The 24,704-nt window shown below is 39.7% G+C and overlaps 1 protein-coding gene across 1 annotated transcript in view; it reads left to right on the forward strand.

Annotated features, from left to right (window-relative positions):
• PLCD3 (phospholipase C delta 3) overlaps positions 1-24,704 on the forward strand; it is a 319,734-nt gene that overhangs the window by 52,826 nt on the left and 242,204 nt on the right. Inside the window, exons 3-4 of the mRNA XM_053699833.1 lie at positions 15,049-15,277; positions 23,232-23,361. Of these exons, the coding sequence (XP_053555808.1) occupies positions 15,049-15,277; positions 23,232-23,361 (359 nt within the window). The remainder of the gene's footprint in view (positions 1-15,048; positions 15,278-23,231; positions 23,362-24,704) is intronic.

Genomic DNA, 24,704 nt, shown 5'->3' on the forward strand with positions numbered 1-24,704 from the left:
AGAAAAAAGATTAAGATTTCTGTTTGTAAGAGGAAGATGATTTTAGCAGAAGTTACTAAAATCGATTGCTGTTTCCACACAGGACTGTTGAGATGAAGTAACTTTAGTTGGGGGAAACAGTTGGCAGACTTTTCTGCTTAAGGTATGACTGGCCATATTTCTAACAAGACTATGTAATGCTGGAAGGCTGTCATTTCCCCTTATGGGGACCGGTAAGCCATTTTCTTAGTTAAATAAAAGAATAAAGGGCTTCATAAGGGCTTAAAAAACTGGTAGACATTTTTCTGGGCTAAAACGATTGCTTTGCTAGGCATATTTTGCAGATTATAACTATTAATGGTTATTATAATCTTGGGGATTGTTTAGAAAAACGGCAGGCACTGTGTTGGACACCTTTTTCAGATGGGGGCCTTTTCTAGTTATAGACAGAGCCTCATTTTCGCGCCACTAATGTGCAGTTGTTTTTTGAGAGCAAGGCATGCAGATGCATGTGTGAGGAGCTAAGAATCACTGAAAAAGCTTATAGAAGGCATCATTTGGTATCGTATTCCCCTCTGGGCTTGGTTGGGTCTCAGCAAAGCATATAGCTGGGACTGTATAGGGGTTAAATGTAAAAACGGCTCCGGTTCCGTTAATTTAAGGGTTAAAGCTCTGGTGTGCAATACTTTTAATGCTTTAAGACACTGTGGTGAAATTTTGGTGAATTTTGAACAATTCCTTCATACTTTTTCACATATTCAGTAATAAAGTGTTTTCAGTTTGAAATTTAAAGTGACAGTAACGGTTTTATTTTAAAACGTTTTTTGTGCTTTGTTGACAAGTTTAAGCCTGTTTAACATGTCTGTACCATCAGATAAGCTATGTTCTATATGTATGAAAGCCAAGGTGTCTCCCCATTTAAATTTATGTGATAATTGTGCCATAGTGTCCAAACAAAGTAGGGACAGCAATGCCACAGATAATGATATTGCCCAAGATGATTCCTCAAATGAGGGGAGTAAACATGATACTACATCATCCCCTTCTGTGTCTGCACCAGTTTTGCCCACAGAAGAGGCCCCTAGTACATCTAGTGTGCCAATTCTTATTACCATGCAACAATTAACGGCTGTAATGGATAACTCTATAGCAAACATTTTATCCAAAATGCCTACTTATCAGAGAAAGCGCAATTGCTCTGTTTTAAACACTGTAGAGCAAGAGGACGCTGATGATAACTGTTCTGACATACCCTCACACCAATCTGAAGGGGCCATGAGGGAGGTTTTGTCTGAGGGAGAAATTTCAGATTCAGGAAAAATTTCTCAACAAGCTGAACCTGATGTTGTGACATTTAAATTTAAATTAGAACATCTCCGCGCACTGCTTAAGGAGGTATTATCTACTCTGGATGATTGTGACAATTTGGTAATTCCAGAGAAATTATGTAAGATGGACAAGTTCCTAGAGGTTCCGGTGCCCCCCGACGCTTTTCCTATACCCAAGCGGGTGGCGGACATAGTAAATAAAGAGTAGGAAAGGCCCGGCATACCTTTTGTCCCCCCCCTATATTTAAGAAATTATTTCCTATAGTCGACCCCAGAAAGGACTTATGGCAGACAGTCCCCAAGGTCGAGGGGGCGGTTTCTACTCTAAACAAACGCACTACTATTCCTATCGAAGATAGTTGTGCTTTCAAAGATCCTATGGATAAAAAATTAGAGGGTTTGCTTAAAAAGATTTTTGTTCAGCAAGGTTACCTTCTACAACCAATTTCATGCATTGTTCCTGTCACTACGGCAGCGTGTTTCTGGTTCGAGGAACTAGAAAAGTCGCTCAATAAAGAATCTTCGTATGAGGAGGTTATGGACAGAGTTCAAGCACTTAAATTGGCTAACTCTTTTATTTTAGATGCCGCTTTGCAATTAGCTAGATTAGCGGCGAAAAATTCAGGGTTTGCTATCGTGGCGCTCAGAGCGCTTTGGCTAAAGTCTTGGTCAGCGGATGTGTCTTCCAAGACAAAATTGCTTAACATCCCTTTCAAGGGTAAAACATTATTTGGACCTGATTTGAAAGAGATTATTTCAGACATCACTGGGGGAAAGGGCCACGCCCTCCCACAGGATAGGTCTTTTAAGGCTAAAAATAAGCCTAATTTTCATCCCTTTCGCAGAAACGGACCAGCCTCTAATTCTACATCCTCTAAGCAAGAGGGTAATACTTCACAACCCAAACCAGCCTGGAGACCAATGCAAGGCTGGAACAAGGGTAAGCAGGCCAAGAAGCCTACCACTGCTACCAAAACAGCATGAAGGGATGGCCCCCGATCCGGGACCGGATCTAGTGGGGGGCAGACTTTCTCTCTTTGCTCAGGCTTGGGCAAGAGATGTTCAGGATCCTTGGGCGCTAGAAATAGTTTCTCAAGGTTATCTCCTGGAATTCAAGGAACTACCCCCAAGGGGAAGGTTCCACAGGTCTCAATTATCTTCAAACCAAATAAAAAGACAGGCATTCTTACATTGTGTAGAAGACCTGTTAAAGATGGGAGTGATTCATCCAGTTCCAATAAGAGAACAAGGGATGGGTTTTTATTCCAACCTGTTCATAGTTCCCAAAAAAGAGGGAACATTCAGACCAATTTTGGATCTCAAGATCCTAAACAAATTTCTCAAGGTTCCATCGTTCAAAATGGAAACTATTCGAACGATCCTACCTACTATCCAGGAAAATCAATTTATGACTACCGTGGATTTAAAGGATGCGTACCTACATATTCCTATCCACAAGGAACATCATCAGTTCCTAAGGTTCGCTTTTCTGGATAAGCATTACCAGTTTGTGGCACTTCCATTTGGATTAGCCACTGCTCCAAGGATTTTCACAAAGGTACTAGGGTCCCTTCTAGCGGTTCTAAGACCAAGGGGCATTGCAGTAGTACCTTACTTGGACGACATCCTGATTCAAGCGTCGTCTCTGTCAAAAGCAAAGGCTCATACGGACATCGTCCTAGCCTTTCTCAGATCTCACGGATGGAAGGTGAACAAAGAAAAAAGTTCTCTGTCCCCTGTACTTGGGAACAATAATAGATTCCTTAGAAATGAGGATTTTTCTGACAGAGGTCAGAAAATCAAAAATTCTAAGCTCTTGTCAAGTACTTCATTCTGTTCTTCGTCCTTCCATAGCGCAGTGCATGGAAGTAATAGGATTGATGGTTGCAGCAATGGACATAGTTCCTTTTGCACGAATTCATCTAAGACCATTACAACTGTGCATGCTCAGACAGTGGAATGGGGATTATACAGACTTGTCTCCGACGATTCAAGTAGATCAAAAGACCAGAGATTCACTCCGTTGGTGGCTGACCCTGGACAATCTGTCACAGGGAATGAGCTTCCGCAGACCAGAGTGGGTCATTGTCACGACCGACGCCAGTCTGGTGGGCTGGGGCGCGGTCTGGGAACCCCTGAAAGCTCAGGGTCTATGGTCTCGGGAAGAATCTCTTCTCCCGATAAACATTCTGGAACTGAGAGCGATATTCAATGCTCTCAAAGCTTGGCCTCAACTAGCAAAGGCCAAATTCATAAGGTTTCAATCAGACAACATGACGACTGTTGCATATATCAATCATCAGGGGGGAACAAGGAGTTCCCTGGCGATGGAAGAAGTGACCAAAATAATTCAATGGGCGGAGGATCACTCCTGACACTTGTCTGCAATCCACATCCCAGGAGTGGAAAATTGGGAAGCGGATTTTCTGAGTCGTCAGACATTCCATCCGGGGGAGTGGGAACTCCATCCGGAAATCTTTGCCCAAATAACTCAATTATGGGGCATTCCAGACAGGGATCTGATGGCGTCTCGTCAGAACTTCAAGGTTCCTTGCTACGGGTCCAGATCCAGGGATCCCAAGGCGACTCTAGTAGATGCACTAGTAGCACCTTGGACCTTCAACCTAGCTTATGTATTCCCACCGTTTCCTCTCATTCCCAGGCTGGTAGCCAGGATCAATCAGGAGAGGGCTTCGGTGATCTTGATAGCTCCTGCGTGGCCACGCAGGACTTGGTATGCAGACCTGGTGAATATGTCATAGGCTCCACCATGGAAGCTGCCTTTGAGACAGGACCTTCTTGTTCAAGGTCCATTCGAACATCCGAATCTGGTTTCCCTCCAACTGACGGCTTGGAGATTGAACGCTTGATTTTATCAAAGCGTGGGTTTTCAGATTCTGTAATAGATACTCTGATTCAGGCTAGAAAGCCTGTAACTAGAAATATTTACCATAAAATATGGAAAAAATATATCTGTTGGTGTGAATCTAAAGGATTCCCATGGAACAAGATAAAAATTCCTAAGATTCTATCCTTTCTACAAGAAGGTTTGGAGAAAGGATTATCTGCAAGTTCTCTGAAGGGACAGATCTCTGCTTTATCTGTTTTACTTCACAAAAGGCTGGCAGCTGTGCCAGATGTTCAAGCATTTGTTCAGGCTCTGGTTAGAATCAAGCCTGTTTACAGACCTTTGACTCCTCCCTGGAGTCTAAATCTAGTTCTTTCAGTTCTTCAAGGGGTTCCGTTTGAACCCTTACATTCCGTAGATATTAAGTTATTATCTTGGAAAGTTTTGTTTTTGGTTGCAATTTCTTCTGCTAGAAGAGTTTCAGAGTTATCTGCTCTGCAGTGTTCTCCGCCCTATCTGGTGTTCCATGCAGATAAGGTGGTTTTGCGTACTAAGCCTGGTTTTCTTCCGAAAGTTGTTTCCAACAAAAATATTAACCAGGAGATAGTTGTACCTTCTTTGTGTCCGAATCCAGTTTCAAAGAAGGAACGTTTGTTACACAATTTGGACGTAGTCCGTGCTCTAAAATTCTATTTAGAGGCTACTAAAGATTTCAGACAAACATCTTCCTTGTTTGTTGTTTATTCTGGTAAAAGGAGAGGTCAAAAAGCGACTTCTACCTCTCTTTCCTTTTGGCTTAAAAGCATTATCCGATTGGCTTATGAGACTGCCGGACGGCAGCCTCCTGAAAGAATCACAGCTCACTCCACTAGGGCTGTGGCTTCCACATGGGCCTTCAAGAACAAGGCTTCTGTTGACCAGATATGTAAGGCAGCGACTTGGTCTTCACTGCACACTTTTGCCAAATTTTACAAATTTGATACTTTTGCTTCTTCGGAGGCTATTTTTGGGAGAAAGGTTTTGCAAGCTGTGGTGCCTTCCGTTTAGGTGACCTGATTTGCTCCCTCCCTTCATCCGTGTCCTAAAGCTTTGGTACTGGTTCCCACAAGTAAGGATGACGCCGTGGACCGGACACACCTATGTTGGAGAAAACAGAATTTATGCTTACCTGATAAATTACTTTCTCCAACGGTGTGTCCGGTCCACGGCCCGCCCTGGTTTTTTTAATCAGGTCTGATGAATTATTTTCTCTAACTACAGTCACCACGGTATCATATGATTTCTCCTATATATATTTCCTCCTGTCCGTCGGTCGAATGACTGGGGTGGGCGGAGCCTAGGAGGGATCATGTGACCAGCTTTGCTGGGACTCTTTGCCATTTCCTGTTGGGGAAGAGAATATCCCACAAGTAAGGATGACGCCGTGGACCGGACACACCGTTGGAGAAAGTAATTTATCAGGTAAGCATAAATTCTGTTTTTTGAAATGCTTCTTTAATGTTAATGTTCTGATAAGTTTGTTTACATCAACTAATGTGGTGAATAGATCAAAGTTATCAGTTGGTACAAAATTGAGTCCCAAGCCTAGGACTTTTTCCTCAACCTTACTCAATGTATGACTAGAAAGGTTAATCACTGGTGTCAGTTGTACTTCCTGCCCTGATATCTACTCCTGGTTGAGGACCTTGTTTTTAAATGATCTCCACCTTTCCCCCCCCCCCCTTCTTGTCCTACGGGGGGCCTGGAAAAAACCTGTTCAATCTCTCCCCTCTCCCGTTCCATAGAAGTGGCAGTATTGGGTGTGGGGGCATCATTAGCTCTATCCAGATCCTGATATCTGGACTGTCTACCCCTACCTCTTCCTCTGCCACCTGTGTTAGGCTGTACCAGGGTGGGAATTATAGCTCTAGTTTTATTTGAGGTGACTAAAGGTGCTTGTGTATTTTCATCACCTGAGGAGGCACCAGTATTATAATCCTCTTGTGACTCTACCTCACTGTCAGAGAAAGTGACTTTTTTGGGTGTGGATTGTCCCTTCTGACCCCCTTGTCCCTGGGATTTGTGTTTGTTATCTTTCTTGAATCTATATGTGAGTGACCTTTGTTTTCTGTTCCAAATATAGACTCTATTGTTGTCATAATCACTTTGGTCCCTAAGGTATTTCTCATGTTTAATACCCATGATATTATTTTTAGCCTCATTCAAAGTACTTCTCAAAATGCTATCATACTGTGAATATTTGATACATGTGCTGCGTATGCTTAATTCTGACTGCAGTAATTCAATATCAACAGTTATACTTTGTAACAGCTTTTTCTTATAATCTATAAGCATATTAATTAGGCGTATCGAACAGTCTGTTAATATGGCATTCCATGCAGTAATGAATTCCACATCCTCCACAGGAAAAGTGGAGAACTTGGTAATGCGTAGCCCCCTGGGTATAATCCCCAGGCTAAGATATTTTTGTAGTGTCCAAATGTCCCATTTGAGACGACATTCTTTTATCAAGAGAAATTCAGCCTCCTCAAAAAGCTTACTGAGTGGAAGATGGGCCCGATCTGTGACAAACAAAGTCTCAAGTTCAAGTTCATCTAACCCTCTGTCCTCCAGTTTATCCTAGTATCCTAGTGTATAGATATCAGAGCAATATGGATACATGCAAAAATGCAAAAATGTACAAGCTGATGTTAATAATTCTCTGGTGTCTCCAGTAATGTATATATTTCTTATCTTTTATTATTATTTATTTCTCTTTTTCTTATTCTTTACCGTTCCATTTACATATATATGACAAGGAATGTTTTGTGAATGACATTATTAATATCACATTTAATTTGGTTTGTATATATGTTATAAAAAGATTTGCATAAAGTGGATAGTATGGTTTTACATCCTAAATTAGGGCAGGTGTATAACGTATAGGTGGAGGTGGGTGTCACCCACGTAGCATATTAGTTTTTAACCTATCACAGGTGATCTGTGTCTTTAAATAAGTAATTAAGCGTACACCCTTTAGCTACGATTACGGCATTTGCCGAAACATGTCAGCATCAGGGTACGTGGGGTACCGCCACTCCACCTTTGCCCAGAGGTTTAAAGCTTTTTCCGAAGTGTCTCCTGTTGTCTTTTATCACCTTAATAAAGGACGTTTTTGTTTGTGAAACTACCCGGTGCCTCTACTCGTTTTTTGTTATTGCTGCCGACTGGATATGTCTCAAGGCACGGGTACTCACATTTTTTGAGCAGCAGTGCATCACCCCTGTAAGATTTAGTACTACGCTGGAACAACGGTCCCCTTTGGCCGTGGACTTTCCTCACCTGCTGATCCTTCCACCCCCTGTTGTGACGTCACACAGTCCCGGATTGACCGTGCACACGCTGAGACGCTGTAGGGACTCACGCCGCTGCTCGACCTCCAGGCTACTGTGGATGCACAGAATTCGGAGAAAGGGGATCTGGAGATAAGAAGGTTCAAGGTGGGTCCCCAGAATCAGCGCTACATCAGCACATTGTTTGCAGGTCACATATATGTACACGGAACTTTTGGGGGTCATTGTGATTTGGAGCAGGTGTCATATACAATGGGGTGTATTCATACATAAGCAAGCAACAACAATAACACGCTCACAGGTGCTGCAAACTTCCTTGTGGTTATATATATTACACTGAATATCCCAGTGATTCCTAAGCTTGCACTGTCAATTTATTGTTGTTGCCACACCAAAGCTGCTTTATACATATAATCAACATGGAGGCCAATCAAGGCTTGGATGTATCCACACATTTTTATTCACTCTCTAAACTGGAGGACAGAGGGTTAGATGAACTTGAACTTGAGACTTTGTTTGTCACAGATCGGGCCCATCTTCCACTCAGTAAGCTTTTTGAGGAGGCTGAATTTCTCTTGATAAAAGAATGTCGTCTCAAATGGGACATTTGGACACTACAAAAATATCTTAGCCTGGGGATTATACCCAGGGGGCTACGCATTACCAAGTTCCCCACTTTTCCTGTGGAGGATGTGGAATTCATTACTGCATGGAATGCCATATTAACAGACTGTTCGATACGCCTAATTAATATGCTTATAGATTATAAGAAAAAGCTGTTACAAAGTATAACTGTTGATATTGAATTACTGCAGTCAGAATTAAGCATACGCAGCACATGTATCAAATATTCACAGTATGATAGCATTTTGAGAAGTACTTTGAATGAGGCTAAAAATAATATCATGGGTATTAAACATGAGAAATACCTTAGGGACCAAAGTGATTATGACAACAATAGAGTCTATATTTGGAACAGAAAACAAAGGTCACTCACATATAGATTCAAGAAAGATAACAAACACAAATCCCAGGGACAAGGGGGTCAGAAGGGACAATCCACACCCAAAAAAGTCACTTTCTCTGACAGTGAGGTAGAGTCACAAGAGGATTATAATACTGGTGCCTCCTCAGGTGATGAAAATACACAAGCACCTTTAGTCACCTCAAATAAAACTAGAGCTATAATTCCCACCCCGGTACAGCCTAACACAGGTGGCAGAGGAAGAGGTAGGGGTAGACAGTCCAGATATCAGGATCTGGATAGAGCTAATGATGCCCCCACACCCAATACTGCCACTTCTATGGAACGGGAGAGGGGAGAGATTGAACAGGTTTTTTCCAGGCCCCCCGTAGGACAAGAAGGGGGGGGGGAAGGTGGAGATCATTTAAAAACAAGGTCCTCAACCAGGAGGAGATATCAGGGCAGGAAGTACAACTGACACCAGTGATTAACCTTTCTAGTCATACATTGAGTAAGGTTGAGGAAAAAGTCCTAGGCTTGGGACTCAATTTTGTACCAACTGATAACTTTGATCTATTCACCACATTAGTTGATGTAAACAAACTTATCAGAACATTAACATTAAAGAAGCATTTAAAAAATGACCTGGTTGAAGATATCTATATAGGTGATCCAGCTAAGGAATCAAGAGTAAATTTAACTTTTGAAGAATGTTGTGATGTGGTGGACTTGGAGTCACTACAGAGGGAGAACTATTGTGGTGACACAAATCTTGCCCACACCAATACCATTGGTCCCAGATTCAGAGGTGTATCCAAATTTTACCCCATTCAGTCGAGGGGACCCATCCTGGAAAAATTCCAGCGGAAGGTGGAGGATGACTTAAATAAATTGGCATACACCTCTGGATTTGGAACGAAAGGTAACCTTAGCGCCAAAGAAAGAAAAGCGCTTAAGGATTTAAGTGGAAATAAAAATCTGGTGGTGAGGGCAGCGGATAAGGGAGGATCTGTTGTTCTAATGGATAGGGAGTTTTTCATTAAAGAAGCCCTCCGGCAACTAAATGATCCCAAACAATATATCATATTAGATTTTGATCCCACATCTAGGTTCTTAAAGGAACTCTCACACCTAATTGATGATGGGATGGAAGGGGGATTTTTTGATGATGGCACTTGTGATTTCCTATATACCAGTAACCCCAAAATTCCTACCTTCAACCTTCTCCCTAAGGTACACAAGACCTTGGAGAATGTTGAAGGCAGGCCCATCATCAGTGGGATAGGCTCAATGTTGGAACCATTATCCAGATGGTTAGATTCCCTTCTACAACCCCTAGTGGGGGAACTTCTTAGTCAACTGAGGGATACTAAACAACTCCTTACAGAGATAGAAATGATATCTTGGAAAGAGGGCTATGGCTGGCTATCAGTGGATGTTAAGTCACTATATTCATCAATTCCACATAGATTAGGTTTGGAAGCCATAGCCTTCTTCCTAAGGAGATCTACTGAATACAGTGATGATTTCATTAGATTTGTTGTCAGGGTCACCGAATTCCTCCTTACACACAACTTTTTTGTGTTTGAACGTGTTTTTTATCTCCAGAGGTGTGGCACAGCCATGGGAGCAAAATTTGCTCCCTCTTACGCCAACCTGTATATGGGTTGGTGGGAGCTGTGCCACATCTATGGGGATAAAAACAGACAAAGGGGCAAAATTGTCTATTATCGTCGATATATAGACGATCTGCTCTTTATTTGGGATGGGAGTGTGGAGGAAGCAGAGAAATTTGAAGTAGAGTATTTGAATATTAACAATGCTGGTTTACAGTTCACCCATGATTTTGGATCTACTAGCATTAATTTTTTGGATGTCACCCTTCATGGTGTGAAATCAGAACATGTAAAAGTTGAGCTGTATAGAAAACCTATAACTAGAAATACTCTCTTACATGCTCACAGCAGCCACCCAAAACAGGTATTTAAGTCAGTCTTGAAGGGCCAGTTCACCAGGGTTAAGAGGAACTGTACCCGGGATAGTGAACACTTCAAGCACGAAACTGAACTCGTTACTAAGTTTCAAGAGAGAGGGTACCCCAGACAGGATATATATAGGGCCCGGGAGGAAGTAAGGGCCATAGAAAGGGCCACCCTACTCAGTGAGAAACAATCTGTATGTGATACTAAGTCTGAACAGTTAACGTTTGTTACTCAGTTCAGTAGGCAATATTACCAGGTGTGTAATATTATACGTAAACATATGACAATGCTTAAGGCTGATGATGAACTTGCACATATTGCCACACAAAAGGTGAGGTTTGCCTTCAGAAGAGGCAAAACCATAGGCAATTATGTAGCCCCCACACAATTGAAACAGGATGAAACCAATACATCCTCTTGGTTAAGGTATAAAGGGGTTTACAAGTGTAGTTTTAGTAGCTGCATAGCATGTGGACATGTAAAATTGGGCAATATATTTAGGAGTGCATACTCGGGAGAGACGTTTGCACACAGGGCGCTCTTCAATTGTAGGTCCACATATGCAGTTTATCTCCTCAGTTGTGACACATGTAACATTCAATATACTGGTCAAACGTCTCGACAAGTCAGAACCAGGATAAGGGAACATATAAATGATATCAAGCAAGGCAAACTAACTACCCCCCTAGTGAACCACTTCAAGATAAAACATAACAAAGATCCAGGGACATTGTCATGGACGATTATTGAAGTGGTAAATACACACAATAGGGGAGGTGATAGGGAGAATTTGCTCCTCAAAAGGGAGGTGTTGTGGATACACAGGTTGCACACCAGGGTGCCCAATGGGCTCAATTCTGAATATGACTTGATTAACTTCTGGTGTTAACCTGTGTATTCGTGTCAAAAAACACTATACGCTGATACATATTTATATGCATATCTGTAGATAAATTTCTCCTTCCCCCTAAGTAACTGAATACGTGGGCAAGTAAGTAAATAAACATAGGAATACTATATAGATATATAATCCACCCTTGTCCCGTTTTCTCAGCACATGGTTAGCATATGCAGTCCTGGATGACAGCAAATTTCATCCAATGTATCCTAGTGTATAGATATCAGAGCAATATGGATACATGCAAAAATGCAAAAATGTACAAGCTGATAGTTAATAATTCTCTGGTGTCTCCAGTAATGTATATATTTCTTATCTTTTATTATTATTTATTTCTCTTTTTCTTATTCTTTACCGTTCCATTTACATATATATGACAAGGAATGTTTTGTGAATGACATTATTAATATCACATTTAATTTGGTTTGTATATATGTTATAAAAAGATTTGCATAAAGTGGATAGTATGGTTTTACATGCTAAATTAGGGCAGGTGTATAACGTATAGGTGGAGGTGGGTGTCACCCACGTAGCATATTAGTTTTTAACCTATCACAGGTGATCTGTGTCTTTAAATAAGTAATTAAGCGTACACCCTTTAGCTACGATTACGGCATTTGCCGAAACATGTCAGCATCAGGGTACGTGGGGTACCGCCACTCCACCTTTGCCCCAGAGGTTTAAAGCTTTTTCCGAAGTGTCTCCTGTTGTCTTTTATCACCTTAATAAAGGACGTTTTTGTTTGTGAAACTACCCGGTGCCTCTACTCGTTTTTTGTTATTGTTGTCAGTATAGGTGTATCGCAAGCCTTTTAGCCTGTAAAGCAACGTCAGTACCGCACTCTTAAAAATGACGTTTTAACATGGGATTCCCATAGCACTGGTATTACGAGTTTTGCGTTCTGGCTAAAAAAAACAGTGTTACAGCCTAAAACAACAAGATCTGTAACGCCATCAAGTCAGTAGTTTTACGCTACAAATCTGCAACATAAAACTCATAACTAAACTGCTACTAAGTACACTAAATACCCATAAACTACCTATTAACCCCTAACCCGAGGCCCTCCTGCATCGCAAACACTATATTAAACTTATTAACCCCTAATCTGCTGCTCCCGATATCGCCGCCACTAAAAAAATTATTAACCCCTATTTTGTCGCTCCCCGACATCGTCACCACTAAACTAAAGTTATTAACCCCTAATCCGCCGCCCTCCCACATCGCAAACACTATTTAAATATTATTATCCCCTAATCTGCCGTCCGCCCACATTGCCCCCACTATACAATAGTTATTAAGCCCTACACCGCCGCCACTATAATAAACCTATTAAGCCCTAAACCGAAAGCCCCCCACAATGAAACATAATAAATTCAACTATTAACCCCTAAACCGGAAGTCCCCCACATCGCAATAAACTAATTTAAACTAGTAACCCCTAAACCTAACGCCCCCTAACGTTATATTAAAATTACAATTTTCCTATCTTAAATTAAATTAAAACTTACCTGTCAAATTAAAAAAACTAAGTTTAATCTAACAATTAAACTTATATAATTATTAAACTAAAATTAAACTAACTACCAATTAAATAAACTAAACTACACATTAAAAAAATCCTAACACTACTCTAAAAATTACAAAGTATCTAATTACAAAAAACACTAAATTACGTAAAATAACAAACAAAAGTATCAAAAATAAAAAAGAATTACACCTAATCTAATAGCCCTATCAAAATAAAAAAAGCCCACCCAAAATAAAAAAATAAACCCTAGCCTAAAATAAACTACCAATAGCCCCTAAAAGGGCTTTTTGTGGGGCATTGCCCCAAAGATATCAGCTCTTTTACCTGTAAAAAGAAATACAAAGACCCCCAACAGTAAAACCCACCACTCAACCATCCCCCCAAAATAAAAACCTAAATCTAAAGAAACCTAAGCTACCCATTGCCCTGAAAAGGGCATTTGTATGGGCATTGCCCTTAAAAGGGAATTTAGCTCTTTTACTGCCCAAACCCTAAACTAAAAATAAAACCCAGCCAAAAAACCTAACACTAACCCCAAGATGATCCACTTACAGTTTTTGAAGTCCCGCTTGAACGATCTTCATCCCGGCGGATGGGTTTGAGGGGAGTGGGGGTTTGTAATGTAAGTGGATATTTGTATTTTTTTTTTTTTTTCAGAAAAAGAGCTGATGTCTTTAGGGCAATGTCCTACAAAAGGCCCTTTTAAGGGCCATTGGTAGTTTATTCTAGATTAGGTTTTTTATTTTGGTGTGTTGTTTTTTTTAATGGGTATTAGAATAGGAATAATTTTTATTATTATGGATAATTTGTTATTTTGTGTAATGTATTTTTTTAGGGGGTGTTTGTTTTTTCTTTTGTAGGAAAATAGGTATTATCTTTAGGACAATGCCCTACAAAAGGCCCTTTTAAGGGCCCCCCAAAATGCCCTTTTAAGGCCCCCTCAAAAGGCCCTTTTAAGGGCCCTTGGAAGTTTGGGGGGTTGGTGGTTTGTATACTGTTAGGGGAGTGTTTTTTTGTAGCAAAAGAGCTCTTTAACTTAGGGCAGTGCCCTAGAAAAGGCCATTTTAAGGGCCCCCAAAAGGCCCTTTTAAGGGCCCTTGGTAGTTTTTAAGGGTGGTTTTTAAGGGCGATGTGGGGGGCTGGCAGTTTATTTAGTTTATTTAGTTAATAATTGTAAGTTTAATTTAGCTTTATTTTAATTATGTTAAAGTTAGGGGGTGTTAGGGTTACATTAGGGGTTAATATTTTAATTTCGGTTGTTGCGATGTGGGGGGCTGGCAGTTTAGGGGTTAATAGGTATATTTAGTGGTAGGGATGTGGGAGGCCAGAGGTTTAGGGGTTAATAGCTTTATTTAGCTGCAGAGATGTTGGGGAGAGGCAGAATAGGGGTTAATAGATTTATTATAGTGGCAGCGATGTTGGGTTGCGACAGAACAGGGGTTAATAACTTTAGTATAGTGGCAGCGATATTGGGAGCGGCAGATTAGGAGTTAATAGATTTATTATAGTGGCAGCGATGTTGGGGTGCGGCGGAATAGGGGTTAATAACTTTAGTATAGTGGTGGCGATATCGGGAGCGGCAGATTAGGGGTTAATACCTTTATTTAGGTGACGGAGATATCGGGAGCGGCAGATTATGGGTCAATAACTGTAGGCAGGCGTCGGCGATGCCGGGGGCAGCAGATTAGGGGTGTTTAGATTTAGGGTTTATGTCAGGGTGTTAGGTTTAAACCGTATTTTCTTTTTCCCCATAGACATCAATAAGGCTGCGTTACAGAGCTTTTCTTTCCGCAATTGCAGGTGTTAGGTTTTTTTCTGTCCCGCTCTCCCCATTAATGTCTATGGGGAAAGCGTGAATGAGCACGTCAAATCAGCGCTTGTTTTTGGTGTGGTATGTAGCTCAACGCAACCATATCGCATGCACAAGCCTGGTTTTTTAAAACTTGTAATGGCAGCGCTATAGGGGATTAAATAACACCACTTTTGTTGCGTTCGTTAATTTTCCTATAGCGCTCAAAACTCGTAATCTAGCTGTAAGTTTTTAAAAGGTTTTACACTGGATTTTTATATCAGCATCTGTGCATATTATTCTTTATAGTAGTGTCTATTACATGTATTACATGCAGTTAAATTAAAATTGGTGCATACTGTCCCTTTAACCGTTCCCTTTTTATTTCTTTCACCACTAGTTTCCATCTTGCACATAGAGTCAGTGCGGGAGGGACACCAGTCTGAGGGACTTCGAAAACATGGTCGTCGATTTCCTGAAAGATGTTGCTTCAGCATCTCCTTCACTGGGAGGAGGAAGAACTTGGACCTTGCCGCAGCAAATGAACAGGAAGCATCTAGCTGGGTGAAGGGACTGCAGAAGCTCATGCAACACGTGGTGGCAATGACCCAGAAAGAGAAACTAGTACAATATCTTTAAATGTACACAGGGGGGCGCTGTTAGTGGTAATTATGATATTGTTTGATGTGTGTGAGTGGTAAGTGCTAGTGTCTAATTAGGATAGAGGATAAGTGCAGATGGTAGTAGCATCTGCCACAAAACAGACTATGGGCCCTAATAAGGATCCCAGGAGCATTGGTGTAGTAACACAGATCAAGAACAAATCTCTGTTGCTTATGCAGTTATATTTTTACAAATATTTTGTGCTCTCTTCAGTATAGACTTAGCTGGTGTGAGAGATCTTCAGCTATTGAGTCATCCAACCATAACAATGTAAAATGTAATCAGGCATATGAGCATCCCAATTTATCAAATTTACTCACATGCTAATTTCTTATAACTATCAACTTTTTTTCTGAATCTTCCAAGAAGGATCTTGTATAGAATTATTCCTAGGAAAAGTCTAGGTTTAATTATTTTGAGAACCATAGGCAGAGCACATACATTATTCCTGAACCCTTACATACAGTATGTTCTCTATAGCAAGCTTTGAAAATTGGGTTGAAATTTGTGTGCTTCGAGGCAAGTTCCCTTAAAAGTACAACATTTTAATTCATTTTATATATGTATAATATTTAGCAGCAAAATGTACACTATTTTTTTTATATACTCTGCATTGGATTTAAAGGGACAGTCAACTCAAAATTTTTTATTGTTTTAAAAGATAGATAATCCCTTTATTACCCATTCCCCAGTTTTGCACAGAAAACATGGTTATATTAAAGGGACAGTCTACACCAGAATTGTTATTGTTTTAAAAGGTAGATAATCCCTTTATTACCCATTCCCCAGTTTTGCATAACCAACACAGTTATATTTATATACTTTTAACCTCTGTGATTATCTTGTATCTAAGCCTCTGCAAACTGCCCCTTTATTTCACTTCTTTTGACAGACTTGCAGTTTAGCCAATCAGTGCCTGCTCCCAGAAAACATCATGTGCACGAGCCCAGTGTTATCTATATGAAATACATGAACTAACACCCTCTACTGGTCAAAAACTGTTAAAATGCATTCTGAAAAGAGGTGGACTTCAAGGTCTAAGAAATTAGCATATGAACCTCCTAGGTTAAGCTTTCAACTAAGAATACCAAGAGAACAAAGCAAAATTGGTGATAAAAGTAAATTGGAAAATTGTTTAAAATTACATGCTCTATCTGAATCATGAAAGTTTATTTTGGCCTAGATTTTCCCTTTAATGCACTTTTTACTTCTGTGATGACCTTGTTTCTAAGCATCTTCTGACAGCCCCCTGATCACATGACTTTATCTATTGACTTGCATTTAAGCCAATTAGTGCTGTGTTGAAAGAATCCGTGGGCGTCAGCACAATGTTATCTATATGACTCACATGAACTAGCTTTCCCTGATGTGAAAAGCAAATACAAAAGCATGTGATCATGGGGCTGTCTTTAGGGACTAAGAAACAGACAGAAATTTAAAAGTTTAAAGGTTATAAAGTATGTTGATATAATCATGTTTGTTGTGCAAAGTTGGGGAATGGGTAGTAAAGGCATTGGGGCCTATTTATCAAGCCGTCAACCGCAAATACGCTGGAATTCCGCAGCGTAATTGTGTCGAGCCTGATTCCCCTTATTTATCAAACCCTACAGACCGGCAAAAGTAGAATTTTGTGACCTAACATATGATCTGCCGGTCAAAGATCGATGCTTACCTCATTACAGATGTTCCGAATGCAAATTCGGCACTGTCTGACTACTTTTAACACATTTCTGCCAGGTATGCTCGGCACTGTTCAGGCCCAGCGTACCCTGGAGGCGGCGGATGCCATAGGAATCAATGGGAGTCTGAAAGCAGCGAAAGATTATGTTCCCATTGATTCCTATGGGAGAATAAAGTTACGTTTACACCTAACACCCTGAGTCTAAACACCCCTAATCTGCCACCCCCTACACCGCCGCCACCTACATAATGTTATTAACCCCTAATCTGCTGCCCCGACACCGCCGCCACCTACATTATACTTATTAACCCCTAATCTGCCCCCCCTACACCGCCGCCACCTACATTATGTTATTAACCCCTAATCTGCCCCCTACACCGCTGCCACCTACATTATGTTATTAACCCCTAATCTGCCCCCCCTACACCGCCGCCACCTACATAACACTTATTAACCCCTAATCTGCCGTCCCCTACACCGCCACCACCTACATTATGTTATTAACCCCTAATCTGCCCCCCTACACCGCCGCCACCTACATTATACTTATTAACCCCTAATCTGCCGCCCCCTACACCACCGCAACCTACATTATGTTATTAACCCCTAATCTGCCCCCCCTACACCGCCGCCACCTACATAACACTTATTAACCCCTAATCTGCCATCCCCAACGTCGCCGCTACTATATTAAATTTATTAACCCCTAAACCTAACTTAAATCTAATTTAAATAAATATAAATAAAATTACTATCATTAATTACATTATTCCTATTTAAAACTAAATACTTACCTATAAAATAAACCCTAAGATAGCTACAATATAACTAATAGTTACATTGTAGCTAGCTTAGGGTTTATTTTTATTTTACAGGCAAGTTTGTATTTATTTTAACTAGGTAGAATAGATACTAAATAGTTATTAACTATTTAAAGTGTCAGTAACCTTAAAAATAATGTTATATAATTCTGCACATAGTGCAGAATTATATAACATTATATTAGCCAAACTTTGTAAAACGTAATATTCCCTTTGATTTTTAAAAAAACTCGGCTGTTTTACAGACCCGCTCTCTGCTCTCTGCTGAGCGAGTCTGTTTTATTTACACAGCGCATCGGGCCAGCTGTATAGTCACAACCCGGCCCGACCGCGCCATAACACAAAGTGCAGCTCGCTCCTGCTGTCAGACAGAGCAGGAGCGAGCTGTCGGGCCGGGCTGTGACTATACAGCTGGCCCGATGCGCTGTGTAAATAAAACAGACTCGCTCAGCAGAGAGCAGAGAGCGGGTCTGTAAAACAGCCGAGTTTTTTAAAAATCAAAGGGAATATTACGTTTTACAAAGTTTGGCTAATATAATGTTATATAATTCTGCACTATGTGCAGAATTATATAGCATTATTTTTGAGGTTTACTGTCCCTTTAATAACTACCTAGCTAAAATAAATACAAAAGTACCTGTAAAATAAAACCTAACCTAAGTTACAATTACACCCCACAACACTACACTATAATTAAATAAATTATCTAAATTAAATACAATTAACTAAATTAAATACAATAACCTAAATTAAATTAAATTATCTTAAGTACAAAAACAAACAAACACTAAATTACAGAAAATAATAAACAAATTACAGAAATGTAAACTAATTACACCAAATCGAATAGCCCTATCAAAATAAAAAAGCCCCCCAAAATAAAAAAAACCCTAGCCTAAACTAAACTACCAATAGCCCTTAAAAGGACCTTTTGCGGGGCATTGCCCCAAAGTAATCAGCTCTTTTTACCTGTAAAAAAAAATACAAACAACCCCCCAACAATAAAACCCACCACCCACACAACCAACCCCCCCAAAAAAATACTAACTAAAAAAACCTAAGCTCCCCATTGCCATGAAAAGGGCATTTGGATGTGCATTGCCCTTAAAAGGGCAGTTAGCTCTTTTGCAGCCCAAAGCCTTTACCTAAAAATAAAACCCACCCAATACACCCTTAAAAAAAAACTAACACTAACCCCCTGAAGATCGACTTACCGGGAGTCATCTTCATCCAAGCTTGGCAGAAGTGGTCCTCCAGACGGGCAGAAGTCTTCATCCAAGCCGGGCAGAAGTGGTCCTCCAGACAGGCAGAAGTCTTCATCCAGATAGCATCTTCTATCTTCATCCATCCGGCGCGGAGCGGCTCCATCTTCAAGACATCCGATGTGGAGAATCCTCTTCGGCTGACGACTACCCGACGAATGAAGGTTCCTTTAAGTGAAGTCATCCAAGATGGCGTCCCTTAGATTCCAATTGGCTGATAGAATTCTGTCAGCCAATCGGAATTAAGGTAGAAAAAATCCTATTGGCTGATGCAATCAGCCAATAGGATTGAACTTCAACCCTATTGGCTGATTGGAACAGCCAATAGGATTGAGCTCGCATTTTTATTGTTGGGGTTTTATTGTTGGGGGGGTTGTTTGTATTTTTTTTTACAGGTAAAAACAGCTGATTACTTTGGGGCAATGCAAATGTATTGGGTGGGTTTTATTTTTAGGTTAAGGCTTTGGGCTGCAAAAGAGCTAACTGCCCTTTTAAGGACAATGCCCACCTAAATGCCCTTTTCATGGCAATGGGGAGCTTAGGATTTTTTAGTTAGTATTTTTTTGGGGGGGTTGGTTGTGTGGGTGGTGGGTTTTATTGTTGGGGGGGTTGTTTGTATTTTTTTTTACAGGTAAAAAGAGCTGATTACTTTGGGGCAATGCCCCGCAAAAGGTCCTTTTAAGGGCTATTGGTAGTTTAGTCTAGGGTTTTTTATTTTGGGGGGTCTTTTTTATTTTGATAGGGCTATTAGATTAGGTGTTATTAGTTTAAATTTCTGTAATTTGTTTATTATTTTCTGTAATTTAGTGTTGTTTTTTTTGTACTTTAGGTAATTTAATTTAATTTAGGTTATTGTATTTAATTTAGTTCATTGTATTTAATTTAGATAATTTATTTAATTATAGTGTAGTGTTGTGTTGTGTGGTGTAATTGTAACTTAGGTTAGGTTTTATTTTACAGGTACTTCTGTATTTATTTTAGCTAAGTAGCTAAAACTAAGCTCCCCATTGCCCTGAAAAGGGCATTTGTAAACCCTTGAAAAAGCCTAACACTAACCCCCAAAGATCCACTTACAGTTTCTTAAAGGGACAGTAAACACCAGAATTTTTGTTGTTTAAAAAGGTAGATAATCCCTTTATTACCCATTCCCCAATTTTGCATAACCAACACAGTTATAATAATATACTTTTTACCTCTGTGATTACCTTGTATCTATGCCTCTGCAAACTGCCCCCTTATTTCAGTTCTTTTGACAGACATGCATTTTTAGCCAATAAGTGCTTGCTCTTAGGAGCTTCACGTGCCGGAGCTCAATGTTATCTATATGAAACACATGAACTAACACCCTCTAGTGGTGAAAAACTTTCAAAATGCTTTCCGATTAGAGGCAGTCTTCAAGGTCTAAGAAATTAGCACATGAACCTCCTAGATTTAGCTTTCAACTAAGAATACCAAGAGAACAAAGCAAAATTGGTAATAAAAGTAAATTGGAAAGTTGTTTAAAATTACATGCCCTATTTAAATCATGAAAGATTTTTTGTGACTTTACTGTCCCTTTAAGAGCCGACATCCATCCTCAACGAAGCGGCAGAAGTCCTCATCGAAGCCGGCAGAAGTCTTCATCCAAGCGGGCCGACATCTTCATCCAACCGGGCAGAAGTCTATTGGCTATTCCAATCAGCCAATAGAATGCGAGCTCAATCCTATTGGCTGATCCAATCAGAAAGCTCAATCCTAGAATTCTATCAGCCAATCGGAATCTAAGGGACACCATCTTGAATGACGTCATTTAAAGGAACATTCATTGTTGAAGAAAAGGTCGAACGAAGAGGATGCACCACGTTGGATGTCTTGAAGATGGAGCCGCTCCGCGCCAGATGGATGAAGATAGAAGATGCCGTCTGGATGAAGACTTCTGCCCGCTTAGATGAAGACTTCTGCCGGCTTCGATGAGGACTTCTGCTGCTTCATTGAGGATGGATGTTGGCTCTTCAGAAACTGTAAGTGGATCTTCGGGGGTTAGTGTTAGGCTTTTTTAAGGGTTTATTGGGTGGGTTTTAATTTTAGATTAGGGTTTGGGCTTTTGAAAAAGAGCTGAATGCCCTTTTAAGGGCAAATCCCATACAAATGCAATTTTCAGGGCAATTGGGAGCTTAGGTTTTTTAGATTAGGTTTTTATTTGGGGGTTGGTTGTGTGGGTGGTGGGTTTTACTGTTGGGGGGGTATTTGTATTTTTTTTTTACAGGTAAAAGAGCTGATTTCTTTGGGGCAATGCCCCGCAAAAGGCCTTTTTAAGGGCCATTGGTAGTTTATTGTAGGCTGGGGGGGGGTTATTTTGGGGGGCTTTTTTATTTTCATAGGGCTCTTAGATTAGGTGTAATTAGTTTAAATATTTGATCATTTACTTTTTATTTTGTGTAACTTAGTGTTTATTGCGGCGGGGTCCGGGAGTGGCGGAATAGGGGTTAATACGTTTATTTAGTTGCGGCAGGGTCCGGGAGCGGCGAGATAGGGGTTCAACATTTTAGTATAGTGGTTGTGTTTAGTGACAGTATATAAATAAAGCTGTGAAAAAGCCGAATAGCAGCGAGATCGATGACTGTTAGTTAACAACAGTCCGCTGCTCATCGCCCCGCACTTGGTGCATGGCTTTTTGACAGCTTTTTTGTTAAATATGGAGAGAGTATTCAGGTCCGCGGCCGCGATGTTAGGATGATGTCGGTCGAGTGTATTGGTGCCGTTGAATGCAAGTAAGTTGACGGCTTGATAAGTAGGCCTCTATATGTAAAGGAAAACAGGTATAATGAATAATGAATGGATTTGCATATTTTGTTTACAATCTTTTATTAAATATTTTATAGGTGATTTGGTTTTGACTTTAAATTTTAATTTAAGTTTTCATGAGGAATAAAAGTTGAAATGCAGAGTAGTAAATTCTATATTTGAATGGAAATTTTTTTGCAATATACTTATATTAGCCAAAGTACATCTTGTAAAGTTATCTCTGTTTTAGTGACAATTTTAATTGTGCCTGCAACCTTTGTTATATTGTTATATTCATCACTATCTGCACTGTCAGCTGGAGAAGGAAAACAGAGGGCTAGTTTCCATTGAGATGGTAAAATTTGAAAACTGGTGGTAAAAACATTTACCTCCATTAAAGTGATGGTAAACCTTAACTAATCCAATACCATTAAAAAAAGTATATGTGTAATGCTTCTATTGCACTGTTATGCCGGCCCACTTGGATGAACTCTAACTTTTTTTTTTTTATGACAGTTCCAGTGAACATCCAATCAACATGTGTGTCATTTGACAATCTTGAAGTCCAGCCCCTTTAAAGCCCTTATAAAGCCTATGTAGAGAGTGGATGTGGCTGCTCTATACATCACAGCCCAGCCAAAAGAGAAAATGAAGGGGGCGGAGGAACAGATCATTTCAATTCGGATTATAAATCTTTTATTGTAAAATATTTATACACTTTAAAAAAAAATAATTATGTGGTTTTACTTGTAAACTAATATATTTTTCATTGCAACATTCTTATAATCTGAAATTTACCATCACTTTAAAGTCTATGGAGAATTTTTATGTTACCACCAGTTTCCAAATGTTACCAAGTCAATGGAAATTAGACCAGACATGTGGTAGTGCCACAAAACTCTACAGATCACATGTGATTTTTGTAACTTTTGTTACAAATGTTGGAGAATTGCAAAGTAATATTAAATCACAATTGTCTTTTTTTAAGTCATAATTTTGTATTTTATAGAATTAAAGTTTGATCCTACACATTTTTCAATTCATACTTTTTTATTTTAAAGCTTTTGGAATTATATATAAAAATATGTACAATATATATTATCACAATACTTTAGAAAAGTTTATCTAATGATTTTTATACAAAAGTTAATATTAAAGTCTTTGATGATTTTGTAGATAAATAATTTGATACGCTTTACTAAAGGATTGTGGTCATCCCCTGTATTAGATAAATGTATTAAATATAGACTCCAGCTCTGGTCACTCAGGCTCTCCACTAGTAATTATTCGCCACCCTTGAACTCACTGCATTAACTAAAATGCAGGCAGATTAGGGGTAGATGGGATTTCTCTGTGTTTCAGTTATGATCTGTCTTCCTTAACATTTTTGTACCTGGATCCGGGATTATCTGCACCAAGCGGACCGAGATGGGGATGATAAAATGTCTTTCCAAGAGGTGAAGGATTTGTTGAAGATGATAAATATTGACATGAATGACATGTATGCCTACAACCTCTTTAAGGTGAGATATTAATCTATGTTAGCATTTAAATGCATGGTATAATATAGCATAGCCTTTGTAATTTATCAGTGTATGACTACGTTGCATTTTATGTGTAATGTGTGATAATTCAGTCTCTCTCTCTCTCTCTCTCTCTCTCTCTCTCTCTCTCTCTCTCTCTGTCTCTCTCTCTCTCTCTCTCTCTCTCTATCTATATATATATATGTGTGTGTAAATACATATATATTAAAAATTATATAGTGCAGCCCATTTACTATTAGTGTATTTTCCACTTATAGTTTATAGTCGGATTCTATAGTGTATAATTCAATCAAACAGCACAGCGTGTTTTTTACCGTGTTGTATATGGTACTGTATGGTTATTACATATATTACTTTACTCAGTATTATTATCATATATAACATATAAGAACTTGGTGAGGACTGGGGTTTGAGCACTCTGAGGCAAGTCCGGGTGTTCCATGGCAGGTCCTTATGGTCCAGGGGCAGAGTTTGGATGATTCTGGGGTGTGGCACATTCAGATCTCTGTTTTAGGTGGCAAGAAGGATGGTGGCATTGTAGGTCCTAGTTAAATTCAGTCCTGCAACACGCAGCACATTTTTGTTGAGTGGTGAGATCAACCACAGTCCATAATACATCTTGCAATTTAAAGTTTAATTATTATTTTTTGTTTTTATAATAAGTTTTTTATTGAGGTTGTGTGAAACATTACATAAAGAGTTACCAATATACAATAACAATATTATGATGAGACATAAATTTTTAACGTTTAGACATATTACAGAGCCACGTGCTAGTTACTCTAGACATACATTTTGGGAAGCTTTGAAACAGTGAAGACACTACGTCTATGCAGTATGTAGCTTAGTCTATTATTCCACCTATCTGTAAGAGAATATAGCAATCTATAACATGAAACTGGTGAGTAGTAGTAATAGTCTAGAATAAGTTGGGCTAGTATGTTTAAGGGAATGGTATATAGATAATTATGGAACCTCGATTTTGCATTATAAGATGAGTATGAATGGACCCCACATTGCAGTGGGAAAGAGTATATCAACCTAACTATTAAAAAAATTTGGAGCAAGGGGGGGTTGGCTTTATGATTTTTGTGGAAGGAAAATTCAGCGGACAAAAGCCGTCTTAGATAAGGTAAAGGAGAGGGGGGGAATGGGGAGGGGGGGCGAAGCCGGTTAAGATGTTAGACTTATAATTACTTTTTGGGCATCTGAGCTTTTGAGTGAAAGGATGGCTTTAAATTGTTGTACTCCTTAGTATTGTAAGTCTGTGGAAAAAGAGAAAGACGAGCCAGTATGTGATAATATGTGTGTAGTGGAGGGGA

This window comes from Bombina bombina, chromosome 1 (genome assembly GCF_027579735.1).
Source record: "Bombina bombina isolate aBomBom1 chromosome 1, aBomBom1.pri, whole genome shotgun sequence".
NCBI classification, from domain to species: Eukaryota; Metazoa; Chordata; class Amphibia; order Anura; family Bombinatoridae; genus Bombina; species Bombina bombina.